The sequence below is a fragment of the Amblyomma mixtum genome, chromosome 2 (assembly GCF_055824585.1).
Source record: "Amblyomma mixtum isolate Tamu chromosome 2, ASM5582458v1, whole genome shotgun sequence".
In the NCBI taxonomy this organism is placed as follows: Eukaryota; Metazoa; Arthropoda; class Arachnida; order Ixodida; family Ixodidae; genus Amblyomma; species Amblyomma mixtum.
In genome coordinates this window covers 17844896-17871906 of record NC_143013.1, presented here as the reverse complement: position 1 = coordinate 17871906, position 27011 = coordinate 17844896, and the positions used below count along the sequence as shown (strand labels likewise).

At 48.5% G+C, this 27011-nt stretch overlaps 1 protein-coding gene across 2 annotated transcripts in view; it reads right to left on the bottom strand.

The window, feature by feature from the left end:
- Window positions 1-27011, bottom strand: part of LOC149358565 (metabotropic glutamate receptor 3-like) — a 57923-nt gene that overhangs the window by 14522 nt on the left and 16390 nt on the right. For both annotated transcript variants that reach the window (XM_089570676.1, XM_089570677.1), the window contains 2 exons: window positions 7359-7696; window positions 490-615 (listed from right to left, as the gene is read on the bottom strand). In XM_089570676.1, the coding sequence (XP_089426802.1) occupies window positions 490-615; window positions 7359-7696 (464 nt within the window). The remainder of the gene's footprint in view (window positions 1-489; window positions 616-7358; window positions 7697-27011) is intronic.

The following is a 27011-nucleotide window of genomic DNA, read 5'->3' as shown; positions in this document are numbered from 1 at the left end:
TGAAGAATGCCTTCACACGAGAGCACTAAAATCTAGCACCTCACAGCAGCTACACCCCCACCTGCATCCCGCATCTTGAAAGAAGCTGTCTCGCACCAGCAAAAAATTGTCACTCGCCAGAATTTGCACCTGCAAATTCTACGGGCAGTATGCTGACCTATACCACATGGTGTGGGCCTGCCAGTTAAATACAAATATATCAGTTATAAGTCAGCCAACTAGGGAGGGCTGGGAGGCGGCCCTGTCCAGCTCGGACCTGGAGGCCCAGCGGGCACTGGTCCAGAGAGCACGGGCAGCGGCGGCGGCCAATGGCGTCCCGGAATAGGGACTGCCACCCAGGTCAACGTCCATCCACACCTCCCTTTACCAATTCAGTACAGTGCAACAATAAATGTTTTCTCCTCCTCCTCACTCGCCAGAACAAGTCTCACATACAAAACACTCGCTAAAAGGGAAGGAAATGGGGTACAGTGGCAGCGATATACTCGCCGAAGACGGGTGGCACCCGGGTGGAGGGGCAGGCCATGGAGCGCACGTGTCCCGCCTGGTGGATGACTCGCACGCTCTGCCGCAGCGCCACCTCGTCGCGGCCACACGTGTCGTACAGGTAGACGCCTGCGTACGACATGGGAGAGGCCAGACCAGAGAGAGCAATGAGTGATGCAGTTCAGGCTAAGCAACAGAACACACTTGGAATGCACGGCTTATGACTTGGTGGTGCTCGAATCGCACAGGCGGCGTCACAGGGCAAGTATAATGATTCAGTTCCCGTGGTATTCATGTTCGACCTTCGTCATTGACTGAGCTGTTGTCATCCCTTGTTATCTCTGGCATGAGCCAGTCGACATGGCGGATGATTGCATTAGAAGGGAATCGAATCAATGGTACGTCACGGCACCGAATGCTTCGGCACGGAACGGTACGGTGCGACACGATACGGAGCAGCATGGTACGGTACGATACGATTAGGATTTAGCATCGCAAATGTGCATATGAGCTACGGAAGATGCGCCGTAGTGGAGAATGACTCCAGATTAATTTAGACCACATGGGGTTCTTTAACGTGCACTGACATCACACATTACATACGCAGCTGTCACGGCAAGGATTCGATCTCCCGTCCTCGAACTCAGCAGCCGAACGGTGTAACCACTAAGTCAGAGCGGCGTGTAGAATCAAGTGAATAGAACTGGTGCATTACAGATGCACAGACCTTGAGATGAACACAGCAAGAACTGAGAAAGCGCGACTCTGTCTGTGTCTCACTTGCCGCCCATGCAATAGCTCTCGCTGCCGCCGATCCAAAATCGAAAACGGTTATCACAGACTCTCGCCGGGCCTGTGAACATTATCCTGCAGGCGAAATATCTCCTCTTGCCTCCCAAATTCTAAGACGCGCTCCCGCCGATCCAACTCGCACAAAAGTGATCTGGGCTCCTGGCCACCAGGGTCTACGAGGCAATGAGGCCGCTGATGCGGCCGCCCGAGCGCTCACACACCGGGCTCCTCATCCTAGCTCTCCTGGCTCAGAAGCTCATAAACCGCTTCTGCAGTTCCGCGAAATCCTAATTCATTATTGCGACAGCCACCGTCTCTACCCAGTACCTGCCAAGGGGCTGAGTAAGGCGGAGGAGCGAACTCTGCGGCGCCTGCAGACAGGAACTCTTCTCTGTCCTGCCATAGCAAAACACTTCGATCCGAACACAGATGGGCGCTGCGCGCACTGTGGAGAGATCTGCAATATCTTTCACATGGTGTGGGCATGTACTCAGAATCCTCACCTTCCCCCACCCCCACCCGAGAGGCATGGGAGACTGCCCTCCTCAACTGCTCCACACTGGAGTCTCAAAGGGCTCTAGTAAAGCGGGCGCGAGACGGGGCCTCGTCGTGCGGTGTCCCGGACTAAGGATACCGACCATGCAGCAGGGTTTTTTGACCCTCAAACTCTCTTTGAATATTAAAGTTTTTCACCACCACCAGCACCCATGTCATAGTGGAAGGTTTTCTTAGCAGTGTCGGACCAGACTCAGTCCACAAGTCTAATTGGATAGAAACGCTTGTTTTACGTGTCTCGCATCGCAGAGAATAAACCCTGTGAACGGAAAGGATGTCGACTGTGGACGACGCTTACTTGGAAGTGGAAAGCTAACCCACAAATCCGTATACTAGAATAAGTATACTAAGCACTGTAAGCTATAGCTCAAATCCCTTGTGAGCGACTATCGTGAGAACCTCCATGTTTCCTGCTGGCTGAAGGGCGCACTATCTCCACTACTTTACTTTAGCGCAGTCGTAGAAGAAGAGCCTTACTATGTAATATTAGCATATTCTGCCTGCTGCATAAGTAACGCCAGCTGCTACGTCTGTGGCCCACTAATTTTGTTTTGCAAGCTCGAGTGGCAATCGGAAAGCAGGACCGGAAGTACCTCTAAATCACCGAGGCGTTTGATTCTATCGTTTCCTGTATTCGTTTTCGTCGACTGCTATGTTTGGCCAGTGTAGACCTATTTGTCCAGACAGCAGTACCGTCACTTACACGCGGAAAAGTATGTGAGCTGCTATGTTCTCTGCTTGTTTAAGGGCTGAAAATCTCCGCGTAGAACGGCGCGTAGCTCGGCTTTCCGCTGCAGCGGCAGGCAGATCGCACTGGGAAACAAGCTCGTCGAGATACCTCCGACAGTGCGAAAGAGATGCGTGGAGGAAGCCCGCGGCGGTCTCAAGACTTGGGGAAAGTACTACCGGCCGCCACGGCATCACGGGCTGTTAGCTACGCGCCGGCGTCGCGCTCGCTTGAAGGGATGCTTGCGATTACGACGGTCTGTTTTTTCGTTTTTGTCTCTACCCTCACGCAAACGTTGCTGCTTTCCTTTACTTATTTTTGTTTCTTTTTATTAATGTGCGTCACTCCGTACGAGGAAGACGAGCTTAATGCGCCTCGAAATGGGGCTGAGCTCCCACGAGGTGTGCCAAGGTTGCCGGAATTTCCCGCACTTCTTGCGGTGGTTTTAGCGGTGGTTTTCTTACTTTTGCTTTCAGCAGAAAAGGGCCTCGCTCTAAGTATTCTAGATATCGGTCTAAGCGTTAAGTTACAGTGTAAATGATGTGCACAACTCAGGTTGAAAGAATTGCACTCTCTGCTTCCCTCTCGCAAAGATAAGCCCCGCAGCGTCGCAGAGGCCAGAGAAAACATTTACTAATCAGGTTTCTACTTGACAAAGCTATTAGCACTGAAGAGCAGTAAGAGCATGGCCAGTGCCTTGACTTTACTGGCTATCTTAATGTTAAGGTGTTGTAACTGGGCAGCAGACGGGTACCTCCAACCAACCAGCAACCTGCATTCCTTGCAACTATTTCAGCGAATTAATAAACATATTAGCTGATTTCGGCAGCTCTGTAACTGCAGTTACCCTGAGCGGTCTTATCGGCACAAGGTATAAGAAGATTCCATAGAAGTAAGCCTCATTCGTCGTTCACTCATTAGCTCGCGTGTTCATTTTTTTCTTTCTGCTTCTATACAAGGAAAGCCTTGGGGCGCTCACTGACGTATCTGCACCGTCTTGCTACTTTTATTCACGTTTCGGAAAAAGTGAAAGGAAATTGATTTTTAATGACCAGATATCAAGAAGCGGGATCTATTTAAAGCGGTCACAGTCGTTGACATCGGGGAACTTACTTAAAAATAAAAGTAAACACCACCTTAAGCCTTACTTAAACGATACATGAAATAAAAACCATCTTATTTTGCACGGATCTGTACAATTCAGTCTAGGGTGTTTATAAAACCCATATGAAAGCCCGTATTTAAATGTATTTTAATTCGGCTTCGTTGAAAGTGTAATTCTTGCCATTAATGTAGCCATAATTAGAAATATTTAACGTCTCCATGTCGCAGATTTCGTAAGCTTTCACATCCTCTCTGCAAGTCAGATCAATTCGCTGTCATTTCGATTCCATTTCACTCTTATAATTTTGCGGCTACTCTCTGATTAGAGAAAATAAAAAATAAATTATTTTAATCCTTATAATATCATTAGCCGGACTAGATTCGCTGCACGACGATGTGCGATGTGCGATGTTCTTTGTGACATAACAAATATTGTGTTTTCTACAGGCATATTTCCGGATAACATGAAAATTGCTAGGATCGTCGTCTTGCATAAAGGTGGCGCAGTTGATTGCATCGCTAATTACAGGCCGATATCCATACTTCCAGTTTTTTCTAAAATTATTGAAAAAGCCTTAAATTCTAGAATAACTGGACACATGCAAAAGCATAACCTTATATCCCCGAACCAGTATGGCTTTCAAAGGGGTAAATCCACTGAATCTGCGTTACTTGAAATACGTGATAAAATTGTTGCCAATATAGAAAACCAACAATACACAATAGGCTTATTTTTAGACTTTAATAAAGCATTTGGTTCAATTAAACATGGCATACTTTTTTCTAAATTACCCTTTAATGGAATTAGAGGCATTGCTTTAGACTTATTGCGTAGCTATCTATAACACCGCTCCTAATTTGTGGAAATCAATAGCATAAAATCAGATTTAGCAGACATTAGGTACGGCGTTCCGCAGGGTTCTATTATAGGTCCTACGATTTTCCTGCTTTATATCAATGATATCGTGGCAATACCAGAAACACCAGATATTGTGTTATATGCCGATGATACAAACGTTTTTTTCTCCTCTGATAACATCTCTACTCTAATTCCTCTTATTAACAACTGGTTAGATTCCCTTTCAGCATGGTTATCGGCTAATCAGTTGAGCCTAAATGTTAAAAAAAGTATATTGTTTTTACTCCTATTAATAAACCAGTTAATTTCGCATCCCCTTTAATATTTTAATCTCAACCACTTGAAAGGGTTTCCCAGTACAAGTTCTTGGGTGTACTCTTCCATGAAAATCTACGGTGGATGCATCACGTAAGTCATATTAAACGTAGCATAGCACAATTAATTGGTATGCTCAATAAACATCGCACGCTGTTACCTTTAAAACTTAAACGTCAGTTACACTTTTCTACTATTCATTCTAGATTACACTATTATCTACTTATCTGGGGCGTCACTTCTAGGGCTAACTTGGAAACTCTATTCCGAATGCAGAGAAAGTGTCTTCGTATTATTCATAACCTATCGATGTACGAACATACCTCTGAGTACTTTCACCAGGACAGTATTTTGAGTGTCACTAATCTATATAAACAAAAGTTATCCGAAAAAGCATTTTTAGAATTCATAAGTAATCGTGAGAACTTTTTTTCTATATATACTAATACCACAACTAACTACACCTTAAGAGCTAGGAACTTTATTAAGGCTAAAACTAGAACAAACTACGGCAATCAGCTTTTACAGTGGCAGATTCCTAACTTACTTAATAATGAGCACGCTTTATTTGATATCATGCAAGATTCCTCAACCATTTCCATATTCAGAAAGAAATCAAAACTGTATTTTTCCAACAATTGACTATTGTTTTCTTTGTAATATATTTTCTGTTTTTTTTTTTTCGATTGACATACAATTTCATGCGTTGCAAGACTTTTTATTCCCACTTTGCTTTTGGCCTTCCTGTATCTTCATTTCTTCAGTTGCATTATTTGTACCTATTAAGTTGCATTGATTTATTGTATGTATAATTGTGTTTATCGTATATATAAGTATGTATATGTGTGTATTATGTGTATCTATGTATACATTTTTTCTGTGCACTGTTGTCTGCTGTGCTCGTGGCGCGAGGGGCCTAGTCAGGCGGGTATAGTCTCGCCTTTCGCTCCGGTGCCATGACAATTTTGTATTGTCAGAATTTAATAAACTTCAAACTTCAAACAAAGACCTCTCCAAGCAGTTTCCAATTGCGTCTTCCTTCTGCCAGCCACGACCACCCCCTATCCCAGCCTATTTCATAACCTCGTCACCTTACTACAGTCCCTGCCGTCTTCGACTTGGTGTCCCTTCCCATTGTGTTCCCTCCGTCACTCTAAGGGACCACCGGTTATCTGTCAGTGCTCCCGCCAAATCTGTTCCTTCAGCCAGGCATGCCTATAGCTGGCGGCGTGGCCCCGACCGGGCAGCCAACTGTAGATTTGGTGCGCCGAGCTATAGACTTACCTACATAACTAACCTAGTTCCTCATCTTCCTATACAGCAGTAGAAAGCTGAATCTGTAAGGTTTACAGAGGAGCTTTAGCCAATTGTCGATGCCGACAATGAAGCGAAGGTTACACATGTATTAAATGCCAAGCACTTATAGGGCCGGTCCTTGCGATTTTTTTAATCAGCGGTGTTGGTGTCGATGAAATACACTGTTACACTGGTGTCTGCAAAGATGACGACAAAGATGAAAAGGAAGAGGAGACAGAAGAAGGAAAGATCGTTGTTGTTGTTTACTGAGGTAAACAAAACAACAATCTGGACGACCAGTCGGCGTCCCTAAATAATACAGCACGACAGAAGACGACGACTCCTGCTATGCATTTGTGCATATTGTGCATTTGTGACTATTTTATATGTGACGAAGATGTATATCGGAGTGCTTTTATATCTGCATGCATGAATTTTAAACATATATATGTAAGTAAGATGTTCTCTAACCATTTCTTGTGCATTTTGCTTTTGCCCTTCCTGCTTGGACCAAAAAGGTCTGCAGTATCATGTAAATAAATAAAAAATAAAAATAAAAAAAAATGCGGTAGCTCCGGAATAAACACATTTTCGTACGTTTGCTCAGAATACTTCTCTTGAGCACGTTAATGCAATTCTACATTTCTGCTTGTGTAGGTGCAGCCTTGAGAAGCCCTATAAATACTGAGTATTGAAACACCTTCTTCTGGTCATGCCAAGAAGTCTACTAGCCTTTTCTTCTTTTGTTATTATATTTTTGTGAAGTGAAGTGAGGTTTCTTTCAATTCATTTACATCACGTGAACAAGCCGGGAAGTGCAGACAAACGGTGTTGTACACCTGACAATGGTCTGTCCTCCCAACAACCACAACAAGACAACCGTGGCACTACAAGGTTATGTGCAGAGCAAGGAAACTACAATATATACATTTTCCGAACGGGATCCAGGAAATAATACTTAAAATACCAGAATACCAAATTAAAAGACAATGTCGTATCAAAGCAAACCAAGATAATAGACAAACGCATAGAAAGTTGACTTCAGATGAGTTAATACAACACAAGGACCAAACGAAGGCTGGAAAGGTTCACGAAAGATTCAGCTTATGAAATAAAGATCAGAACAGTGGATTTTAACTGTACGTGGCACAACTGTACGTGACGAGCAGATGCAAGTGATCACAATTTGGCAGACACCAAACAGAAGCGAGCAGGCGCTCTCACCCAGATTGAAGTCTGAGGGAGCCTTCCTGAAGTTAGCCTGCTGTGCCGCCCACACTCCCGCGAGAGCCAGCCGCACCCGTCGGGGGTCGAGGGAGCCACAGGCCGTCGCGTCGCCGCTGGACGGGGACCCCGCGGAGACGCCGCTGGTGCTCCCGTTTCGAGCGTCGGTGCGCAGTGGCATGAGCAGGGCGATGTTCGCTTGGCCCGGGTAGATGGCCGGTGAAGGGTCCTCGGCCTGCGCCACGCTGAGGCCGCCCAGATGGAGACACAGGCAGAGCAGCAGCGCGACTGCTGCTGGCTTCGCTGCTGCCATTCGGACCATGGTCAGCGGGGTAAACCTGTAGTTAAGAAGAAGACAGAAGACCGTAGTAACTATCCAGCGTAACCCCGATTGCAAGCAGCCTAGTTGGTTTGACATGAAAAGTATGCCTCCTTTTACTCTCCGACTTATCATCTGTTTGACGAATACAACGTGATCCTTGTTACAAAACGGTTCGACTATATTCTATGTAAACCGCTTAAAAATTAAAAAAAGAATACTTCCTTTCTTCAGCTTCTAGCCAGCTTACAAGAAAACAGTGCAACATGACAGACTCGGAGCGCTCAGCCTTGGAAAGTGAGAACTTTCAAAACAACTTGTGATTTCCAGACACGACAGAACCGATTTCTTGAAAGTGTCTTGAAAATATGACATTCAAAGGACCTGCGGCAGCATTTTAAAGAAATGCTAGGTCATTTTCTGTTTCCCATTGTAGGGCTCTTTCCTCCCTTATTCCTAAGCGTGCATCTTCTCACTGATTACTTCCTGCTACCTCGATTCAAGTGACAATGCGCTTTATTAGTTTTCCCTGGCACCTGGCACTATCATCATTGTATATGTATTCCCGTTATTCCTACCGTATGAATAAAATTGAAGTTGTTGTTGTTTCTTTTTGCTTGGTCCTACTGTAATTATATACATTGCATTTCCCTTCAACGAGTGAGCACCAGATCTTCAAGCTTCAATGGCTCATTGTAGACATCATCACAGATCAATTTGGCGGGTTTAGTCAGCGCGCGAAATAATTCATGCTTATCGCTGAGAGCTAAATCCTGACACAACAGGACGAGTGTGACTGATGATGCGTCTTCAGTGTAATCAAGAAGGTCACTGATATCAAGATGCAGAGTACTGAAGTGTTGTAGGTTGAGCGAAGGGCTTCGTTTTTACCTACTGTAGAGAAAGAAGTTTAAAGACGACACCGGTGAAGACCGAACGCACGACGTCGACTGAATACTGCTTCCGACAGTTTTATCATTTTGTGCACTACGAAATACAAAGAGCACGCGACAAGATGACGGAGAAGGCAAGAATAGAGCTCTAATTCTTTCTTCTAGCCAGTAGCCAAAGAAGATCCGGAAAACCGAGAGTACGCTGCGTTCCTCGATGTCGACACAGGGACTTTTCCTCTGCTTGTCCTCATAACGTTTCGATTTTCACGTCACGGGACCGAATATTAAGTCGCCGGACAGGAAGTATCATTCATTTTTGCTTCTCTTCCTTTCAACTCAGAGCCACAGCAGTAACGTAGCATAGCATGCACAACCCCGCCCCAGTATTGCTCGCAGCGGGAAATATAAGGTCGGAACTTCTAGGAAACAGCGCGGACCCGCTGCTGATTAAATTCCCTGCATATAGGAGCCAACCGAACGGGTAAGCCTTCTTGCAGTGTGTATCTGTGCGGACACAACTGATAAGAAGCCAAAAACAGCAATAAGGTCGCCCGCCTATGGAGCGTTGCAGGTCATACTGAGTGCAACCGCACATGTACTGCGGCGGCGCACCACCGCTACTCTCCCGGAGATTCCACCGCTGCTTCATGTGAAAGTGTTTCCTGGAGCCAAATATTTGCGCGTATCGGTCAGAATCTACATCCTCCACCCCGAAGCGGCATAAGGCAAAGCCGAGAGTATCCCCCGCCGGGTGCACCTTTCTTGCGGGCGGCATAACACGCGACCGGTTCCCGACGCGTAACCATCCGAGGAGCGCATAACAAAGCACAGTAAATGAACCTCGGAGAAGAGAAAGAAGATTCTCCGCGGCCGCCGCGCGGAGGCGCTGGCGGCGCGACGCGCGCTGCGCAGCTGTTTGCGTCGTCGTGCGTGGCGGAGAAGAAGACACGGCCGAACGGAGCCGAAAAGGACACACGGCTGTTCAGCGGCAGCAGCCGGCTCAACAGTGCACGGCCCGGTGGTCGTGCGAATCGAGACGCCATCTTGTGGTCGGGCTCTGGTTGGTCGGCACAAAACGACGTCGACGGCGGTGAACAGCGACCCGCCAACGGTGGTGGTCTGCTAGCCAGTTGTTTGGTTTTTGTTTCGCTGTTGTTTGTCTTAAGCCCGTTGTGCTTTAGGCGGCGCGGACCGGGCAGCATTATTTCTATTTCTTTTAAATTGCCCGCACTAATTTATGTTTGTCATTTCGCTTTACTCGCAAGAACACAAGCTTGTTTAGAAAAAAAAAAATAAAAATTCAGAAACACTCAGAGAACGCTGGATGCAACTGCTGCTGAAGTGTATACCCACCTATTGGCCACATAAACCTGTCTAGTCATTCGTCAAGAACTTCGTTATTTCCGTTAACTTCATATTCTTCCGTGTTTCGACTGGATAACAAACAGAACCTATCCTCCTAAAATACGTGATCATTTGTATACGTAACGCCTCAGCTACAACGCCTCAGAAGAGAAGGGACTGTGGACGACATGAACACCGTCACTTAACGTTTGATACGCTACAGTTTGTATGTATGAACCAGCAAGCCTAAGTTCCTACGTTAGTAATGTATGCAGTTTACACGATGTTTAGCTATGTGTACAGTGTAGGCTTTATGAAGGCGATGGCGCTTTCTACTGTCATCCAGCTGAGCTTTTGGACCCGGATTGTTATTCAGCTGGGCAGTATTTTGTAACGTGTCACTTCGTTTTCATCTCATTCGCTCCTCAGACATTGGTTCCTGCTTCCAGTGGCGTAGGCTGCGGGGTGACGTCACACTGTTCATGGCGAAAAACCTTCCATGGCATCATTTACCGGCATAAATGTTCCCTCACCGCACCCCTGCACCACGCCCATGTACAAATTGGTAAATCGGTGGTAATGGAACTTGGGGACATTGTCTGAGCTACTGAAGGGCTTTCCATTGTTTATTCTTTGTAATTCGGCAGAGCACTTTTTATTAAGTCAAACTTCGAGGTGACGTGTCAGAAGGGTGGGTAGCATCTGAAGGTGTGTTTTGTTCTCTTCAATCTGTGTTTCAGTTGTAAGATTATTCCACAGAGAGGAAGCCTTGATGCGGAAAGAGCGATTGTTATTGCGTAGACATTAAGACAACAAAGTGCGTCTAAACAGCTTCCTTTTCGGCAAGAGCGAGCGTCCGCAAACGATAAAGAAAGACTGGCTATGCTGTAACTACAATAAGAATGAGGTTTTGCGCTATTTTCTCTATCCAAATTCTCCTTCTGCCTATAACTGGTCTATTATAATTTTGAATGCAACGTGCAAAGTGACAGAAAACATGAAGTATACCTCCGCCTCATGGTCATGGTTCGATACTTTGTTTCCTACGGGAGAAAACCAGCCGCTGGTTGAATCGCGTTTCCATTCTGAAATTTGTATCGCAAAATAAAAATATAATAATAATGGATAGTTCGCAAACTGTTTCTCGTGTGACCGAGCAACTCCGAGAAAAGAGGCATGTACACATCGCATGCTTTTCTCACGGCATTGTACCGCTTGCGTTGAAATTACCTACTAGTTTTTTTTTTTTTCTCTCCGCATTTTTAACTTACTCATGTTATCCCTAGACCAGCGCGACATTGAGGTTGATGTGTGTACTAGCCGGCTAGTTTTGCAATAAACTGCCGGGTACTGCGCGACGAAACGTGATGATTTAATCTTTCATTGTGACGAGTTGTTTACATCGTGCGTTTCGTCCAAAACAACCTTCGCAGCGCAGGTTCGAGTTTCGCATAAAGATAAGGGTGGATTAAAGCGAGTCACGTTTTTCCTTACCGATTCTTACTTTTCCTTTCTCTACCACAAGGGCGACTCGGATATACAAACCGTGTGACCACTGAGAGGGAAAAACGAATGGCGAAACTGTTTTCATCGCTTTTCTCGCAAACTTGGCAAGCCTGCTAACAAATATATAACTTCGGTGTGCTTGCATGGGACACTCCGCGTTCCAAAACAAAGGGTTCCCGGTCGAAAAACGCACAGAAATGTTTCTATCGTCACAACAGGTTCTTTTTTTATCAACAAATTTGTAGTAACATGAGATTTTCCCGTGGTTACCACACAAATGTACTACAGAAAAAACAACAAAAGCACAGAAAAATACGACAAAACAAAAGAAAAATCTGTTGTTACGGGCAAAACTTGTTTTTCGTGCTAACGTATCTCATAGCCGCCTTCACCGACGAGCCCAGAAGCGGGTTTCGATCAGCCAGAGCTCTGGAGATCCCGCGCCGTGGGTTCAAAATTGTTTGGGGCTTTGTTGTTCAGAAAGCTTACATGTTAATGCTGTTTATGATTCCGTTGTATTTTGATTACTGTGATGAACAGTTTCAACCCCATATGATGCGATGCTTAAATGTTTCATTTTATAGTAACAAGCAGATTAAGACATCTCATTAAATGCGAGTATTTGCGGCGCCCCGCAGAGGTCGCACGTGTCGTGCCAGCAACACGACAGCGCCCGTGCGCGCTCCATTAGGCTTTCCCACCGAAAAGTGACGGCGGCCTTGGCGCGCGATTTTCCCGTCGAAAAATGGCTGCTTTGCTTTCTATTCTGTTTTTCCTTCTCTCCATTCGAGCTCCACGGCGCACTACACAAACGCACGTGCTGCATTTGGCCGAAAGTGTCGTTTGCTGAGAGCATTTTGGCGCTCTTCGCCTCACTGATTCCCTGAACTGCCGCAGAAACTACAGTTGAACAAGGTGAACGATTGGTTTAGTTGGTGAAACCTGCAAAATGGTCAACAGCTCAGAAATTCAAAAAATAAACTATAAAGAGACACATAGAGAGGCTGACTCAGTGTGGGGACCTTCGTCAAAAAGCGGCTGAAAGAAAATGTGCTTCTTCCAAAAACAAACACACAAAAGAGCAAAAATTGCCAAGTGTTTACGCTCAGCTTCGAAACGCGCTGAGTTCAGTGAAAGCTCTCACCGGGCTGCTGTCTCTTGCGAATGCCCAGACCTACTGGAAATTTAAAGACCTACACACTTTGTGACAACCCGGGCTATCACAACGAGCGCAACGGGAGCATGGTCACATGTCTGTCGCTGGTAGCACGATGACACGTGACCGTGAATCCGTTACCATCGCCGCCTCTGTGACTATCCGTGACCAAATATTGACGCTCTACGCTGTGAATCAGTCGGGAAGGGCGGCGTATAACATCTTCGCTGTAATCCAAAAAATTACAAGCAAGCTTATCGGTTCTTTAAGCATATTAGAGTTCGAGATTATTGCTATCACCGCGAATATTTGGAGTCAGGGTCAAAACTGTCTCCCCCCCAATCTATGTCTTGAACCTGTTTGGGAGCGCCACCTGGCGATGAACTCCTGCATATAGAGCGGCGTTGCTCGGAAATTGAGGGGGCGGAGGGGGGTCAGAGATTTTTGACCCCCCACTGTAGATCCGGCTTTACCAAATTTGCTTCTTCAGGTACATCCGTGCTCAAAAGTCCCCAGGCCTGCACAGGGACTGCTGGTAAGCCATGTAGTGACGCACCTGCAGCACTCCTGCAAGTCCGGAGGGGTGATGACCAAACTTCCCTTTCCCCTACAGATATCTTCACCTTTAAAAGTGGCGCGCCACATGGCTGAACAGCAGGCCCTGTAGCCTTGGAGACTAGAGCATAGCTTTCATCCTCTCTGCAGCTATCCGCTGTCTCTCTGTTCACGTTTGGTACAGAAAGTACAGAGTGACATGTTGTCTGTAGCTTCACCAACAATCATTGCACCTATCGGGAGCTTGCAACGACATCTCAGTGGCCGCCATTTTGGGTTAAATTGAGCACGATTGAAGGCTGCGCGTATGTCTAACGAGCTTATCACCACGTGCTTCGGCTGGCACTGCTTTAGCGCTGTATACACAAAATGGTGCTCGTGACGTCACGTGAATATCTCCTATGTCGTGTGGTGCGCACCCCTTCATGCCAATGCTGTTCTTTACTGAGATCTAAGCGCCTGCCAGTCCGGCTCGAACAGAAGAAAGTCAGCACCGCGAGGCTGTCCCAACTGCTGTCCACTCCGAATCGCTCCTGTCCTCTCCTATCGCAAGCGATGCGAATCTCTCATTCAGATGCTGGGAAAATCTTTCGGCAACACGTGCGTATCTATCTTCAATGAACTACTGCACGTAACTCAATAACGAAGATTAAGTGTTCTTTAAAAAAAAAATTGCCGCTACAGTGGAGCAATTATCGGCATCAGTTGCAAGGCTCGTTCTGCTTGTTGCCAGCAATTAACGACATCAGCCTTCTAACATGAAATTTCTTAAAAGCATAGCGACCCTAAGGTCTACAAAAAAAAAATGCCATAGGCTTTCTGCAGTCTCCAGGGGCGTAGATGTAACTGGGATGGCTGTGCCGTAACTCCCCCTCGGCCGCCGACTTCCAAGCCGACCCTCACCACGCGACTACCGATGAAACGTTGATAACGTTCCTGTAGTCTAGCAGGTGAACGCGAGAGTTTTTGGCCGCGATATATGCTACGGCGCTGAAGGCCACTTATCATTATCCCAAAGAAAGCTGCCGTGGGTATCACTGTAATAAAACTAAGGGAGCGAGAAAGGGGGAGGGGTCGCTGTAGAAGAGAGATACAATAGACAACTGGACTCCAACCTAAAGAGGTTATCATTCATCGCACCGTTAACACCAATCACCGCATCCCTCCGGCGTGGCTGGCTGGATTCGTCGCGAAGGTCGCCGATATTGCAGATTCCGCGGGAAGTCGGGGCCGCAGTCTCCATACTAAAGCAAGGAAGGTATTCCTCAGCTCGGCCGTCAAACAGCGAAGCGAACACTCAGATTCCTTTCCGAGATTCCTTTCTTGCTCGCCGCGTTCATCCGTTACGACAGTGTGGTGGTGACGGGATATAGGCCACGGAGCTCCTCCTTCACTGTGGCACCAGAATCAAGGGCGCCGTCATCATTGTGTGTTTATGAGACAGAGCGTGCCATACGTACGCACTCTGTTATCAGCAACCCTCGCCGGCTCGCTTTCCGCGGCAGCACTGGCGCGCAACGGTGATGTGTACGCGCGCGGTGAGGGTTCGTATACTGGAGACACAGTTTCTTCGAGATAAGCTCGTCGTCGCCGGTCTGTGTGTGTGTGCGCCGGGGGACTTTTTTTATTTTCACGCGATGTAGGGTAAGGTCGCCGCAAGAAGCCTCACGCGCGGCATCGGAGTGCGTGGAAGTCTACGATGTGAGGAGGCGTTAAGCAGTCGCGCGCTATATGTGCTTTGCCGAGTGAACCGAGTCCATCCGTTCTTCGGAAATACAGGGTGTAATTTTTCCAGATTCCACCGACCAACCGGTCACTGCAATCGGTCGCTTCCCTTTTTTTTTTTTTCCTTAGGAGGCGGCGATCAAAATCTTGACGTGTTCATCGTTGCGAGAATAATCAACGGGCTGTCGCGTTATGTAAGGAGTGCTTTCGGCGGATGGGACACACCCTTGACACACAGGGCTTCACAGGATGCGACAGTTTCCGTCTTTTTCTATGCCGCCCCTGCCGTCTTTAATTTGTATGCCCATCGCCGGAAGTATGCGCGGTGACGTCGTTATCCCGTGGCGCTTTGTGATTTAGCCAGGACATGACAGGAAATGATTTGTTTCCCAACGTCGAAGTAATCAGCACACTATTAAAGCGTTGTGCTCTGTTTCTCCTATAGGTTCCCTCCTCCGATTTTTAAACATCACGTTTTTTTTTTTTTGACGTCCAAATGTCGGTGCACATCCAAAGCGGAGGTTTCATTTCGAAGAATTTTTACGCACTCGCTGGCATTGTTGTAACAGTGGACGTCCGTCAAATTAATGCAGATGCGGTAAAAATCGCAAATAAACAATGAAATGAGCTAAAATCGACGGTTTGCCTGCAGGCCTTCTTTTTCCCTTTTTTTCGTTGTTTGCTATTGACAAAGCACTGTGCAATTGCATCCCCACTCCTGCCTTGGCCACCAAAAGGCGGCTGGCAGTATCGAATAAATAAAAATAAATAAACATGATTATACGAAGGACCCAGATTATACATCTTCCGCCGCCTGTAGCGAAATGCCGCACGGGTGCAAGTTTGTCATTTGGGTATAGGTTTGTCAAGTTTATTGTGTGAGGAACTAAATAAGAGATCCTTTCCGAAAAACAGACCGATTAGCAAACCGGATAAAGCAAAACAGAAAAAAAAAGGGGGACTTCACAAACTGAGAGGGAGAGGATGTATACCAAAGAGGTCAGAAAGGGGGAGAGAGTGAGAGAAGAGAGGAAGGAAGCCACTGCGGCAGTCTGACTGCTCTCCGGCAGTGAGATGCGTGTCCGTGGAGGTGAAGAATTGTGCGTGATTGACGAGGCGGGTCCTGCGTGCATTCTGTCCGTCTCTCTCGTCTCAGATTCCGCACGGCCGGTGGACCAAAAGGGACGCAACCGGGGAACGAGAGCGAGGAGGTCTTTCCCTCCTTCCTCTCGGCTGGGCCGTCGTCGCGTGGCTTCGCGGCGGCGACAACGATGACCACGAGAGGAGTCCCGTCGGAAATCCGTGCCCGCCGAGTGATCGCGGCTGCCCAGCCGGACGAAGCCGCCGTTGTTGTCGGGGCCACGGTTGCGTGGCTGCGCGCCGCGTTTTGTCGTTGTCGTCGCCGGGTCGGCACGCCAGCTTGGTCCCAAGAAGAAGAGCCACTCGGCAGCCTGGTTCTCGTCGCTAGGGTTGCGCTCCAGTTGCCTCCGTGCCGCCAAGAGGCGCTCAAGAAGCTTCGTCTCCGCTGAGTCACACGAAAAAGCGGAGGAAAGGCTGCCTCGGACGAGTGGCGCAGAACTTGGGTCAGATTCACAAAGCTGTGTTCGCACACCTTCGTGCGGTAGATCTATTTGTAAGTGGCTGGAGGCTTAGCGGTTCGGCTATCAGGTTCGTGTGTGCCGTCTCCTCGTTACGTTCCCGCGCTGTGTTCGCGCTGCGAATGTGTATTCAAGCATAACCAACTCGCCCAAATGCTATACGCTTCTCAGCTGTTGCTCTCACTTCTTCGCCTCGGGAATAGGCGAAATTTATAAGAGTTTCGTTGCATGTTTCACAGTTACGAAGTATACGCGTGCTCAAAAGCGTCGGCTTCGCGCTACTCATCGCTGTCCAACGATGCAGTACGAATGTCTCAGAGACAGCTTTGCCTGAGTTGGCTACACTTTCAAAGCGGGGTTTTTGCTTATATAGAAAGCCGCTTGGTTCGACGAGCTGGCGAGAAGTCCCGTCACTGACGACCCTGACTGGCATGACCGTCAGGATTACTAAGCAATAGCTCTGCCTTCACAAAACTGCCCAAAACATTAGCAGTATACCTGTTGGTGTTGAAGAATACACGCACGTTTACATAGTCAAAAACAAACTCTGAATGAGGAAAATGCACGGGCAGGGCGTGCAAAACAGAATTTGTCCTGTTGTGTTTTCCTGTTAACACGGAAAATGGAACGAAATGTCGCGAAGAACAAACGCTACTGTTCCGCACACTTCGTGCGCTAAATGAATGAGTCTTTAAACGCACTAAAGTATACTTACTCAGTGCGGAGAATACACTGACAGCAAGACCCGTTTATCCGAATGCTGCGAGACCCGTTTCATTGTCCAACATTCACCCACGCTATACGACCCTTACAGCAGACACAAGGACCTTCGAGCGCGGAGGCCTGTGTCACTTCCCGTACCGGTCGTCCAGAATGCCAAGAACATGGCGTAAAGGAAAAGGGCAGGAGATGGGCGCCAGCTTTTGTGCAATCGAAATGCTTTCTCTCTCAGCCTGCGTTTGGTCAATTTTTTCTTGCTCTTTGAACTTGAGCACATATCACACACTCTGCGGCTGCTACTGGTATACTATAATGCGGAGACTTGCACTTTTATTTCTCCCTTACTTTCTTTCGACGATAGCTTACGAATTTTACTCCAAATTCTCGGACAAATAAACAGTGTGCGAGTAACGCTGTATGATCGGTCGTATTGTGCGCTGCTCGCTTTAAACCATCGTGCGAAAAACTAAACAATACGTTTGAAGTTATGTACCCTTAACGGGATGCTTCCGAAGAGTTCAAAAGCAATGCCGCATGGAATAAGAAATGTTAAGGCGTAGAAAGCGCCTGGCACTACCCAGTGGCTATAGCAACAACGTCCGATGAGAGCTCGCATGACCTGATCGCTGTCCTGACCGGCGTCTTCTGCCTCTTCTTCGAGCGTCCGGTGCCTTGTTTAAGGCTTCATCCCGCTGCAGTAAAAAAAGAAGGATCGCCTTAATTACCACCTTTGCTCTGGCATCGTCCCAGAATCTCCGCTGACGCCGTTGATCGGCACCACCATCGGTCTTCAGCGTAACGCCATCATCCAGATTCGAGAGGAAACAAAGAGGGGAGCTATCGTTCTTCCTGACGCCGTAATCGCTTCCTACCTGGCAACAGTTAAATTATAGACCTATACGCGCTCAGGTCAGGCGCCCTTTCAACACGCCTCCTGCTGTGGGTGTACTCCATCTTTACTTCGTCCGCATCACACCTGCACTTCATCACTCAAGCAGAACGCTCTCGACATGCCGTTCTGTCGGGAGGCTAGCCAACCGCGGTAGCGGGCCCAGTGGATATAATGGCGCTCGGCTGTCGAGCATGAACTCCAGGGCCAGGCTCTGAATGACCAGGGGAGAGGCTATGGAGGGCCACGCTTCCTCTCATCCCATGGCCAGCAGATACACAATGGTCTGAGGGCGTTTTTTTTTTATTTTTACTGCGTCAGCAGTATAGTTCTCTTTCGACGGAAATGCCGCGGTCAGTGTGTGTGTCATGGCTTCCACCCACCAGCGCATCCTAGCGGATTATAAATGCATTATAAGATATAAGTTGTTCGAACATAGTGACGTCACGTGCACTCTACCATAATCGACAAATTATAACGAACAGGCAGTACTGCATTCACCGTCGCAAACAGATGTCGCTGAATCTCGCGCTGCACTGCGGTAACCTTCGTGTGAGTACCGTACTCCCCAGAGCATTGCGCGCCAGCAGGTCACAAAGATTAGGGAAGCAGCTGGACAGCCGACAGTTCAAGAAAGCGGACAACTCACGGCTTGGATACGTGTGGCGAGTTCAGCTAGCTTCCGACCACCGCAATCGGGCCGAGAGTGGCTTCCGAGGGACCAAAGAAACCTTCGGCAGATCTAAAAGGCAAACGAGAGGTGGATCTCAGCGAACGGGATTGCAGCGATCGGCGCCGCTACTTTTGCTCAGGGAAACGGCTCAGAGGGAAACCGCGATAAAGATTGACTGCCCAAGCGAACGCTGCGCCGAACGCGGTGACGGCGAAGGTTGCAGATGGAGCGGAGGAGGAGGGTAAGGGGTGAAGTGGAATGAAGGGAAACGGCGGCATCATCCTTAACACGAAGCTCGCGCCTGCATACACACACATAAGCACATGCACGTTGTACGTACACGCTAGCGGACACGCATTCGACCCGTTTCTCGACTTAATTAGAGAGGGAGAGATGGGGGTCCGTCTCAAGAAGAAGCAACGACCGGTTCCCGGCACAAGTTCGCCACCGCTGCGCGGTGGTGACTGGCGCGGCCCCTCCGAAGCCGTGTTGCTGCCTGACCACGTGAGAAAGAAGGGATCGCAGGATCGAGTTCCGGAAGAAGAGAGCGGCCGAATCGCTCTCCCGGCAGCTGGACCGGATGCCGCCGCCGTTGTCTTCGGTGCGTTTCGCTACCGCTATATATACCGCAGGTATTACGGGACCCCATCGGCCGCCGGTGGATCGCGGGGTGATGTGCAGTGATCCGTGCGCGGTTCTGCGATAGGCCTCCGCCCGATGCTGCTCGAAGGGAGCTATAAGCCGCGCCCAGCACCACTACATTGTGCTAACGGATACGAAAGAGCAAAAAGAGAGAGAGAGAGTAATAAAAGCACGTCCGGCCGCCGAAGCCGCGTGTATCTGCAGTGATGCAATAGAGACTGGTGTAGATCGGCTTTCCGAGGTGGATGCCTGATCACGTCATCCAGCGGAAGGTCGCGTATACACTACGTGCTGCTCGTTCGTGCGTGGACAGAAAAAAAAAGCTTTCTTTTTGGTAAGAGTGCACGCTTTTTCTCGAAGGGTCACCGAGAATGTGGAAGGTATACACAAAGCCGCTTCGAACATCGCTCAGATGTGCAAGTTCACGCACCGAGCGCGATCAAAAATGCCGGAAGAGGCGTATTATCCTCCGTTATGTTTCTCAGTGTATACGGAGATAGCTTTAGAAGGCGTTACCGCGACCTTGGGCTGGCATGTGTGAATTATTCGAGCTTTTGTTGCGTCGCTGACGTTTCTGAGGATGCCGCGAATCTTATTTCTCACGTCACTCACAGCGTTCGCGTTTCACGCTTCTCGGATCACAGGATTAAAGGGTGCTTTTGCAACTTAGAAATTTAAAGCTGCAGGAAACGGGTCAGGTATCTTTCCTTGGTGTTGCGAGTTGCGATTAACAACACTTTTTTCGCACCAGAGAGAAATTCTGTGCTTTAAAAGTGCCGTTCACACAATCCCATATCTACTCGACGCAGTGCGTGCGTAGACCCTGAGAGGAACACCTGTCCCACCCCACACACACACTTTTTCAGCAAAGCCCGATACGTGCCTTTTGCATGTCCTATACTCTTGAGCAAAAATTTTGAATATTTCCAAATTATAAGGTGCTTGTATAGAAATATTGAAGGTTATGGTTCATTCTTCTGATGTCTAGCCAAGTATTTCTTTTAAAGTTTTTCTATCGCTTGCATCTAGCACTTAAGACTGCCATAGAAAACCAATGGCGAACGCTTTTGACGAGAGCAAAAACGTTAATAGCAAAAGAAATTCAAGCCTGCCGAAGCCAGATCTGCGGATATCTGCAGATATATAGATTGTTAGTAAACTCTTGCAATACATGAAAGAAATTGCGTCCTTTCCTGTTCAAGAATGATTTTATCGACAATTGTTGGGCATGGCGTGATCTCAAGGCGGCGATTAAGAGTTGCGCTAATATACTAGTGCGGCGAATTTGTAGCGTTATCTTCACCAGCAAGCCTTTCTTCTTTATTCCTTCTCCTGTATTGCTACCGAACGGCATTTCAAAACCCCAGGCGCCGGTCACACAAAGCTTCGCATCCTTTGCACGCATCAACCGCGTAAAGCGCTGTGAAGACAGTTACAGAGAACAGGCGTCCAGAAGCATTGTGTGCCACGGCAACAGCGCAAGCAACGTCCTTGCAACCACTCTCGCCGACCCTGATTTGCATTTTTAATCGCCCCAGCCTCCATTGCCGCGTTAGCGCGCGCTACTACAACACTCGGCTTCCTCTTCTCTCGGCAGCTCATCGCTAACAATCAGCGGACGCGCAATTGCGAAGAGGATGACAGCTTCGCAGTGTATACTGCATCCCCCTCGCACGAGTCGCTCCTTGTGTCGACACTCTTTCCCCTGTCCTTCCGTCGCGCTCACAAAGCGTCCCACCGCGACTCTTGACCAAGGAGCACGTACGGCGGATGAGCTGCCGAAGGCCTCCACGCCTCCTTATGTGCGCGCGTGTGTAGTGTGTAAGGCCGTGTGTAGTGAAGAGAACAATGGCGCGCATACTTGTTCGTCACGACGCCGCGGGGTTCCGTCGACGTGTGTAAGGTACTACGAGGCTCCGCGCTGTAGCATGTACGCCTCTCGGATGTTAAGCGAGATCCGCTGGTGGGGCTGCAAAACGGGCTGCGGCGCGCGGCGTGATTTCGTCGTGCTAGACGCCAGCAGCCGCTGCTGCTGCCGCTTCTGTGGCGTCTTCTCGCGCGATTTTTCAGAAGTAAAAAAAAAATAAAAAGCGAAAAGTAAGAGCGGAGTATACGTGTATTGCACTCACTGCAGCGAGAGCTCTCGAAAAAGGACACGCTTATCAGCGAAGACCTTCGCAACCTGGCTGGTTTCGCGTGCGTGTGTGGTGTGCGGACACGTTGGATACGCTTGTTTGCCCATCTTCTGACCAATTAGCGCGGACGTTGTAGGAGAAAGAGAGAACGCAGTTGGGGGGGAGAAGAATCTCGCTTGGTTTGGAGAAAGGCAGGCGAGATTCTCGAGGTTGGTATATCTCTCCGCGGAACAAAGATATTCTAGGCCGTAGCCTATCCGAGGTTCTCTCGAGAACAAAGAGAGCTAAAGGGCAGCCTGTCTTGCTCCGGTCACGGTATGTCTTTCCTGCAAGTCGTTTTTTGTAGCCATTAGAATCGCATGGATGAGCAAGGGCTATTGCAAGGACAGCTAAATTGCAGTTCCGGCCCGACGTTGAGGCGCCGGGCGCAAGGTGTACTGCTCAGTGCTGGTCACTGAAAGACCTGACGGAAGCAGGGTGGACGGTCGTTGGGGAAATGTGTGGAAAACCACACAATAGCGTTGGGGGCGAACAGAAACGTAAAGGCAAGAAGCGGTTCTCTCGTCATACTCTGTCTACTGGACTTTCTTCCGCGCTGAGCTAATTACTGCCGGTTTTTGTCAGCCGTCCTTTCTGTCTGTCCAGGAGTTCAGAGCAGCTGACAACGACTTCCTTTTCTCAACTGGTGTTGGTTTTCCGCCGATTCCACAATGCCAACTCTAAGTAGATACGCTTCACCTGTCGTCCGCTGCGCAACCGCTGTGAAGTAAGGTAACCATACTACTCGTCTTTTCCAAATGTATACCGTAGCATTAGGAGGGCCAGAAAGGCAGAAACTGTCCGGTGGCGTTGGCGTCTACGAGGAGCTTCCACCTGCCATGTGGTCGTTGTTTAGCGGGATTTCCTCTCTCTCTCTCCCTTCCTACTTGTAGGGGAGAGGAGGGAGATGCCGGACGAACAATGAGTCAGCGATAATAGAAATGACTAAGCAAAGAATTACTGCTGCTTAAAGTCTGCTTAAAGGGTCAGTCTACTCACCGAGATGAGTGTATAAATAATGGCATATTCTGGTAGTTGGCACCCTATAACATCAATAACGAGGGGTCTGCGCCTGGTTTAGGCAGGAGTTTATATTTTATTTCGGCGTTAAAAGTCGCGTAAAAAAGCATGGTGGCGACCCCAAACGTTCATTTTGTTCAAGAAAGTGGTAGTCTTTTTTTGTAGAAGCATAAGTGAATATACTACGTACCATTTGTATGCCTCAATGTCAGAGAAACGCACGTTTTGTTCTAGTAAACTGTAGAAGGCGTACCGCTCGCTTTTTCTGTAAATCACATGAATATTTATAGTTACGCGTACGCAAAACGCAGGCACATTCCCACTTTTAGTTCAGCGTATACTAGCAGAGACGTAAAAATAAACTCAGCCTATAGTGGCGCCATCTGGTCGTCAGGACAGGAACCATTGCTGTAAACAAACCGACTCTCCACTTAAGCCTAGGAGCGGCAGAATCGTCACTCTAATTATTAAAATAAAGCAAATGTATCTCTTATATGTTTTCTTATAGGCGAGATGAGACGAAGCGAAAGACAGGCGCCCCATTTATGGCCAGTGAACGCACTGAAAAAGGCAGCAACAACGAGAATTCAGTCCGAAGCGAGAGGTCCGGCTTCGACGGGCGCCGCCATGTTTGTCGCAGCGCGGCGGAAATCCAGATGGTTGCCAGATGAGACTACCATCTCATACAGATGTGTTCCCACATTAATAAATTCTATTTTAAAATGTTCTACCGCACTCCTTGGCACCACAGCTGGCTAAACGGTAATTTGAGTAAAGAGCTATCGGTTGCCGCAAAGAAAATATGGTCGATAAAATTCAGTAGACTGACCCTTTAAAGTCTGCATCCGCATCTTGCACAACCTCCACCATAAGAACCGTGGAAGGCCAGGTTTACTTCTCTGGCTTCCAGTCAGGGTTCTCCCTTTTTCTGCCGGCCGTTCAAGCCTGAATGAAGTGACTAACGCACTAAACGCATCCTAAATCAAGAGAGTGTCTTTTTTTTTCTCACTATGATAAAAAAATGGCTGAGGCTTAGCTAAGGTTAAGCCTAGTCAGATGCGAATCATATTGATGGCTAGGCTTGGTAATACATAGCTTTCCTTGGTTGACGTTCATCCCGCTCTTCATCGGTCTCTGTGGCACGCTGAAGCTTTCGCTTCTCGTTCAAATCAGCCCTGCTTCTAGGCAGCATCCCAACACCTGGCCGCCTCGTAAGTGCCCGGAGAGCGAGGCAAGCTCAGCTTTATACCGCTGCTGTAGCGTCACGTGGTCAGCTGCAGCGCCTCTGATGTGGAGCCTCCACTGCCGCGGCCGACCGCGCGAACCGGCAGCCCATCTCTCTGCTGTGACGTCATGTTGTCACGTGGTCAGCCGCCGCGCCTCTGATGTGGAGCCTCCATCGCCGCGGCCGACCGCGCGAGCCGGCAGCCTATCTCTCCTCTGCTGTGACGTCATGTTGTCACGTGGTCACGCTAAAGGTCAATGGTAGCTCCACCGCCGCGCTCGACGGGCTGTAGTGTAGCTCTAGTAATATGCTTCGCATAAAAAAAATGGCTGGGGGTTTAGCATTGCTAAGCAAGAAATATTGTGCGAAAGCACAGTTTTATGAAGGTAGACACCACCGCCACGCACCTGAAAGCTCAGTTGAGGTGTCCACTGACACAGGGAACCAGTTACGAGTGTCCTCGACGTTTTCATCGTCAATGCCAATTTAGCCACTGTACATCGACGGCCTATGCTCCACTGCCCATGTCTGCAGCAATGTTGCCAACGCCAACGCGTATTACTCTAGTGCCGTGTTTCTGTCACAACGTTGCCCATGCCAACGCATGCAGCTCACATCTCTCTGTCACTACCGCCACATCGCTCAAAGCGAGAATACTAGTTTGATAGTAGTATTAGTTGATGAAGAAGACGATGTGCAATACACAGCGTGAGAGTGTGGGGCAGTTTAACACTAAGCGTGATCGGCTGCAGCAATTTGTGCTCTCCAATAAAGAAAAAAAGCGACGCTAGTGCTCTTATGCAGTGTCCAACGAAGCTGATGTGTTCGCGCCGCCGCGAGGCTTCTGCCAGCGAAAATGACATGTTCTATGAGCAATTGTTCCTCTTTCCATGGCAGGCATACACGACCATAGACCGGCCCCTGCAAAGTCAGAAATGAGGCTCCAGACACACCTACATTACGACTATTTTGATGCGATGCGCTTCAACAAAGATACGGCCTCCACGAGAAAAAATCCTCCCAGTTCGTTACCGGTCGTCACCTTGTGTTGATGCGCACTCGTCGATATCGGGTCATATTAACTGAAACTCATCATGCACCACCACCACCACCGCCATTATCATCATCACGATCATCGTAACAACGCCCACCATGGAGGAAGGAAAGAATTTAGGCGAGGCAGTTACGTCACATCCTTTGAAGCCAGACGTGAGGGCTCCCCCTATGTAGTTGGCCGTCGTCTCAGCGCGCTTGCGCATGAGGAGAAGACATTGATGCAGACAACGCCGCTGCGCCCAACATAACTACTAGCTGCGCCATCAGCCAAACATCCCAGTAGTTCTTGGAAAAACACGTGACTTCTGGCACACTTTTTGTCATGCAACTCGGCGAACCAGGACCTCTCCTAAGCTTTCCTTCCTTCACGACGCCCACTTGAGGACAAAAGCTTCTTCCACCGACCTCCGATTAACCCTGTCCTGCGAAAGATGCGACCCAACCTATCTCCGCAAACCTCCTGATCACATCAGCCCTCCTGGCTCTGCAATCCACAGCTACGTTTCCATTCTCTCCGAACTCTGGCGGACGACCAGTTATCTGCTTTCCGCGTTATTTGTCCTGGCCATGTTTAGAAACCGACAAAACATTTTTACACACTAAAGCGTGCACGCAGGCTCCAAACAATTTCTCGCTTAGGAAGCGGACGTGCAGTGTACGTGCACGGGAAGCACGCGACGCGAGCATGCGCGGACGTAACGTTTACACTATACGCTCCACCGCGTCCGTCCCACTGAGCGCACGAGACACGTTACGCGACGGAGGGGTCCTGGGAAGGGGACCGCCTTCTTTTCGGTGGCAGCTAAGAGGGCGCCTCGTTACGTAAACCCGGAAGGTTGCCGCGCCGCTGACCCCGCGCGCGCTGTGTGTGCGTGTACTGTGCTGAACCCTCGCCGCCGCTCATCCCCGGCGGGTATCACTCGAGCCATAGCCTCCGCTGGTCGCGTCGCACGCGAGTCTGCGTAGGGCGATTGTGTGAGCGCGCAGGCTGACACCGCGCTATGACCGCGCGCTGAGCCTTTGCCGAAATAGCCCGCTCCAGTCGTGCAGGAAATGCTTCCTCGGGCTGCCGGCGCTCGCGGAAAAGGTCATCACCTCCAACACCGGCAGAGAAGCGAGAGACCATTTGTCGTCGCGGTTATCGCACCGTCCCTCCCTCAACTCGCCCCGCACACACGTACATGTATATAGCTCTGATTTGTTCGTTCTCGTTTTGTGCTTCGTTCTGAGCTGGTGTTTTTTGTGTTTGGTCGCTGAATGACGGCTGCGCACTCAGTATGCACGAGACTGCACCGCTTGGTGAGAAAACTACATAACAGCCTAGGATTGATCGATCGATCGATTGATTGATTGATTGATTGATTGATTGATTGATTGATTGATTGATTGATTGATTGATTGATTGATTGATTGATTGATTGATTGATTGATTGATTGATTGATTGATTGATTGATCACGTGTAGCAGAACACATGAAGTGGTTCTAACATCATTCCTTACTCGGCTATCGCCAAAGAATAAGCTCCTTTCAAACAAACACGTAACCGCAATATAACTGAAGCGCAAAAGCTACCTTCGCTGAGTTGATGAGCCAGTACCTCGATTTTCGTATCGTCGGCTTTCGCATTTATGTACCTCGCAGCCATCAGTCAGTCCCACAGCAGACTTATAAATGCGAACAGCTTCGTGAACTCGGCGTCTAATGGGGCTACCAACATCTCTTCCGAAAGAGTGCGCGGTGTTCATGAAACAGTGTAAGCACGCCGAAAAAGAGGTTAGTAAATAGCCGGGCCTCGTCTTAGGAGGGTATCACAAATTTCCTTTGCTCTCCACTGAGGTCCACTTACTTTCCAGCTCTTCGTTGCCCAGCCGTTGTCATTCTTTTCCTGCCCTTTCAACAGCCATGAAGCACAAACAGAGATAAAGCAGAAGCCAAGCTTCTAAACTCTGGCGTCTGTTTACGGAACTGTCCGCGCACACAAAGGGTTATGCACTTTTAGTTATTGAAGTAAAACCGTTCGAGGCGGAAATCTTGCGATGTGACATGCGCAATTCCCTAAGAGATATTTTTCTAAGCTTTTAGCTTAGGAAATCAATAAACTTCAAGTTTCTGCCCTTAAGCTATGCAACCAAACAGAGAAGCGCGTGATCGAAGGCG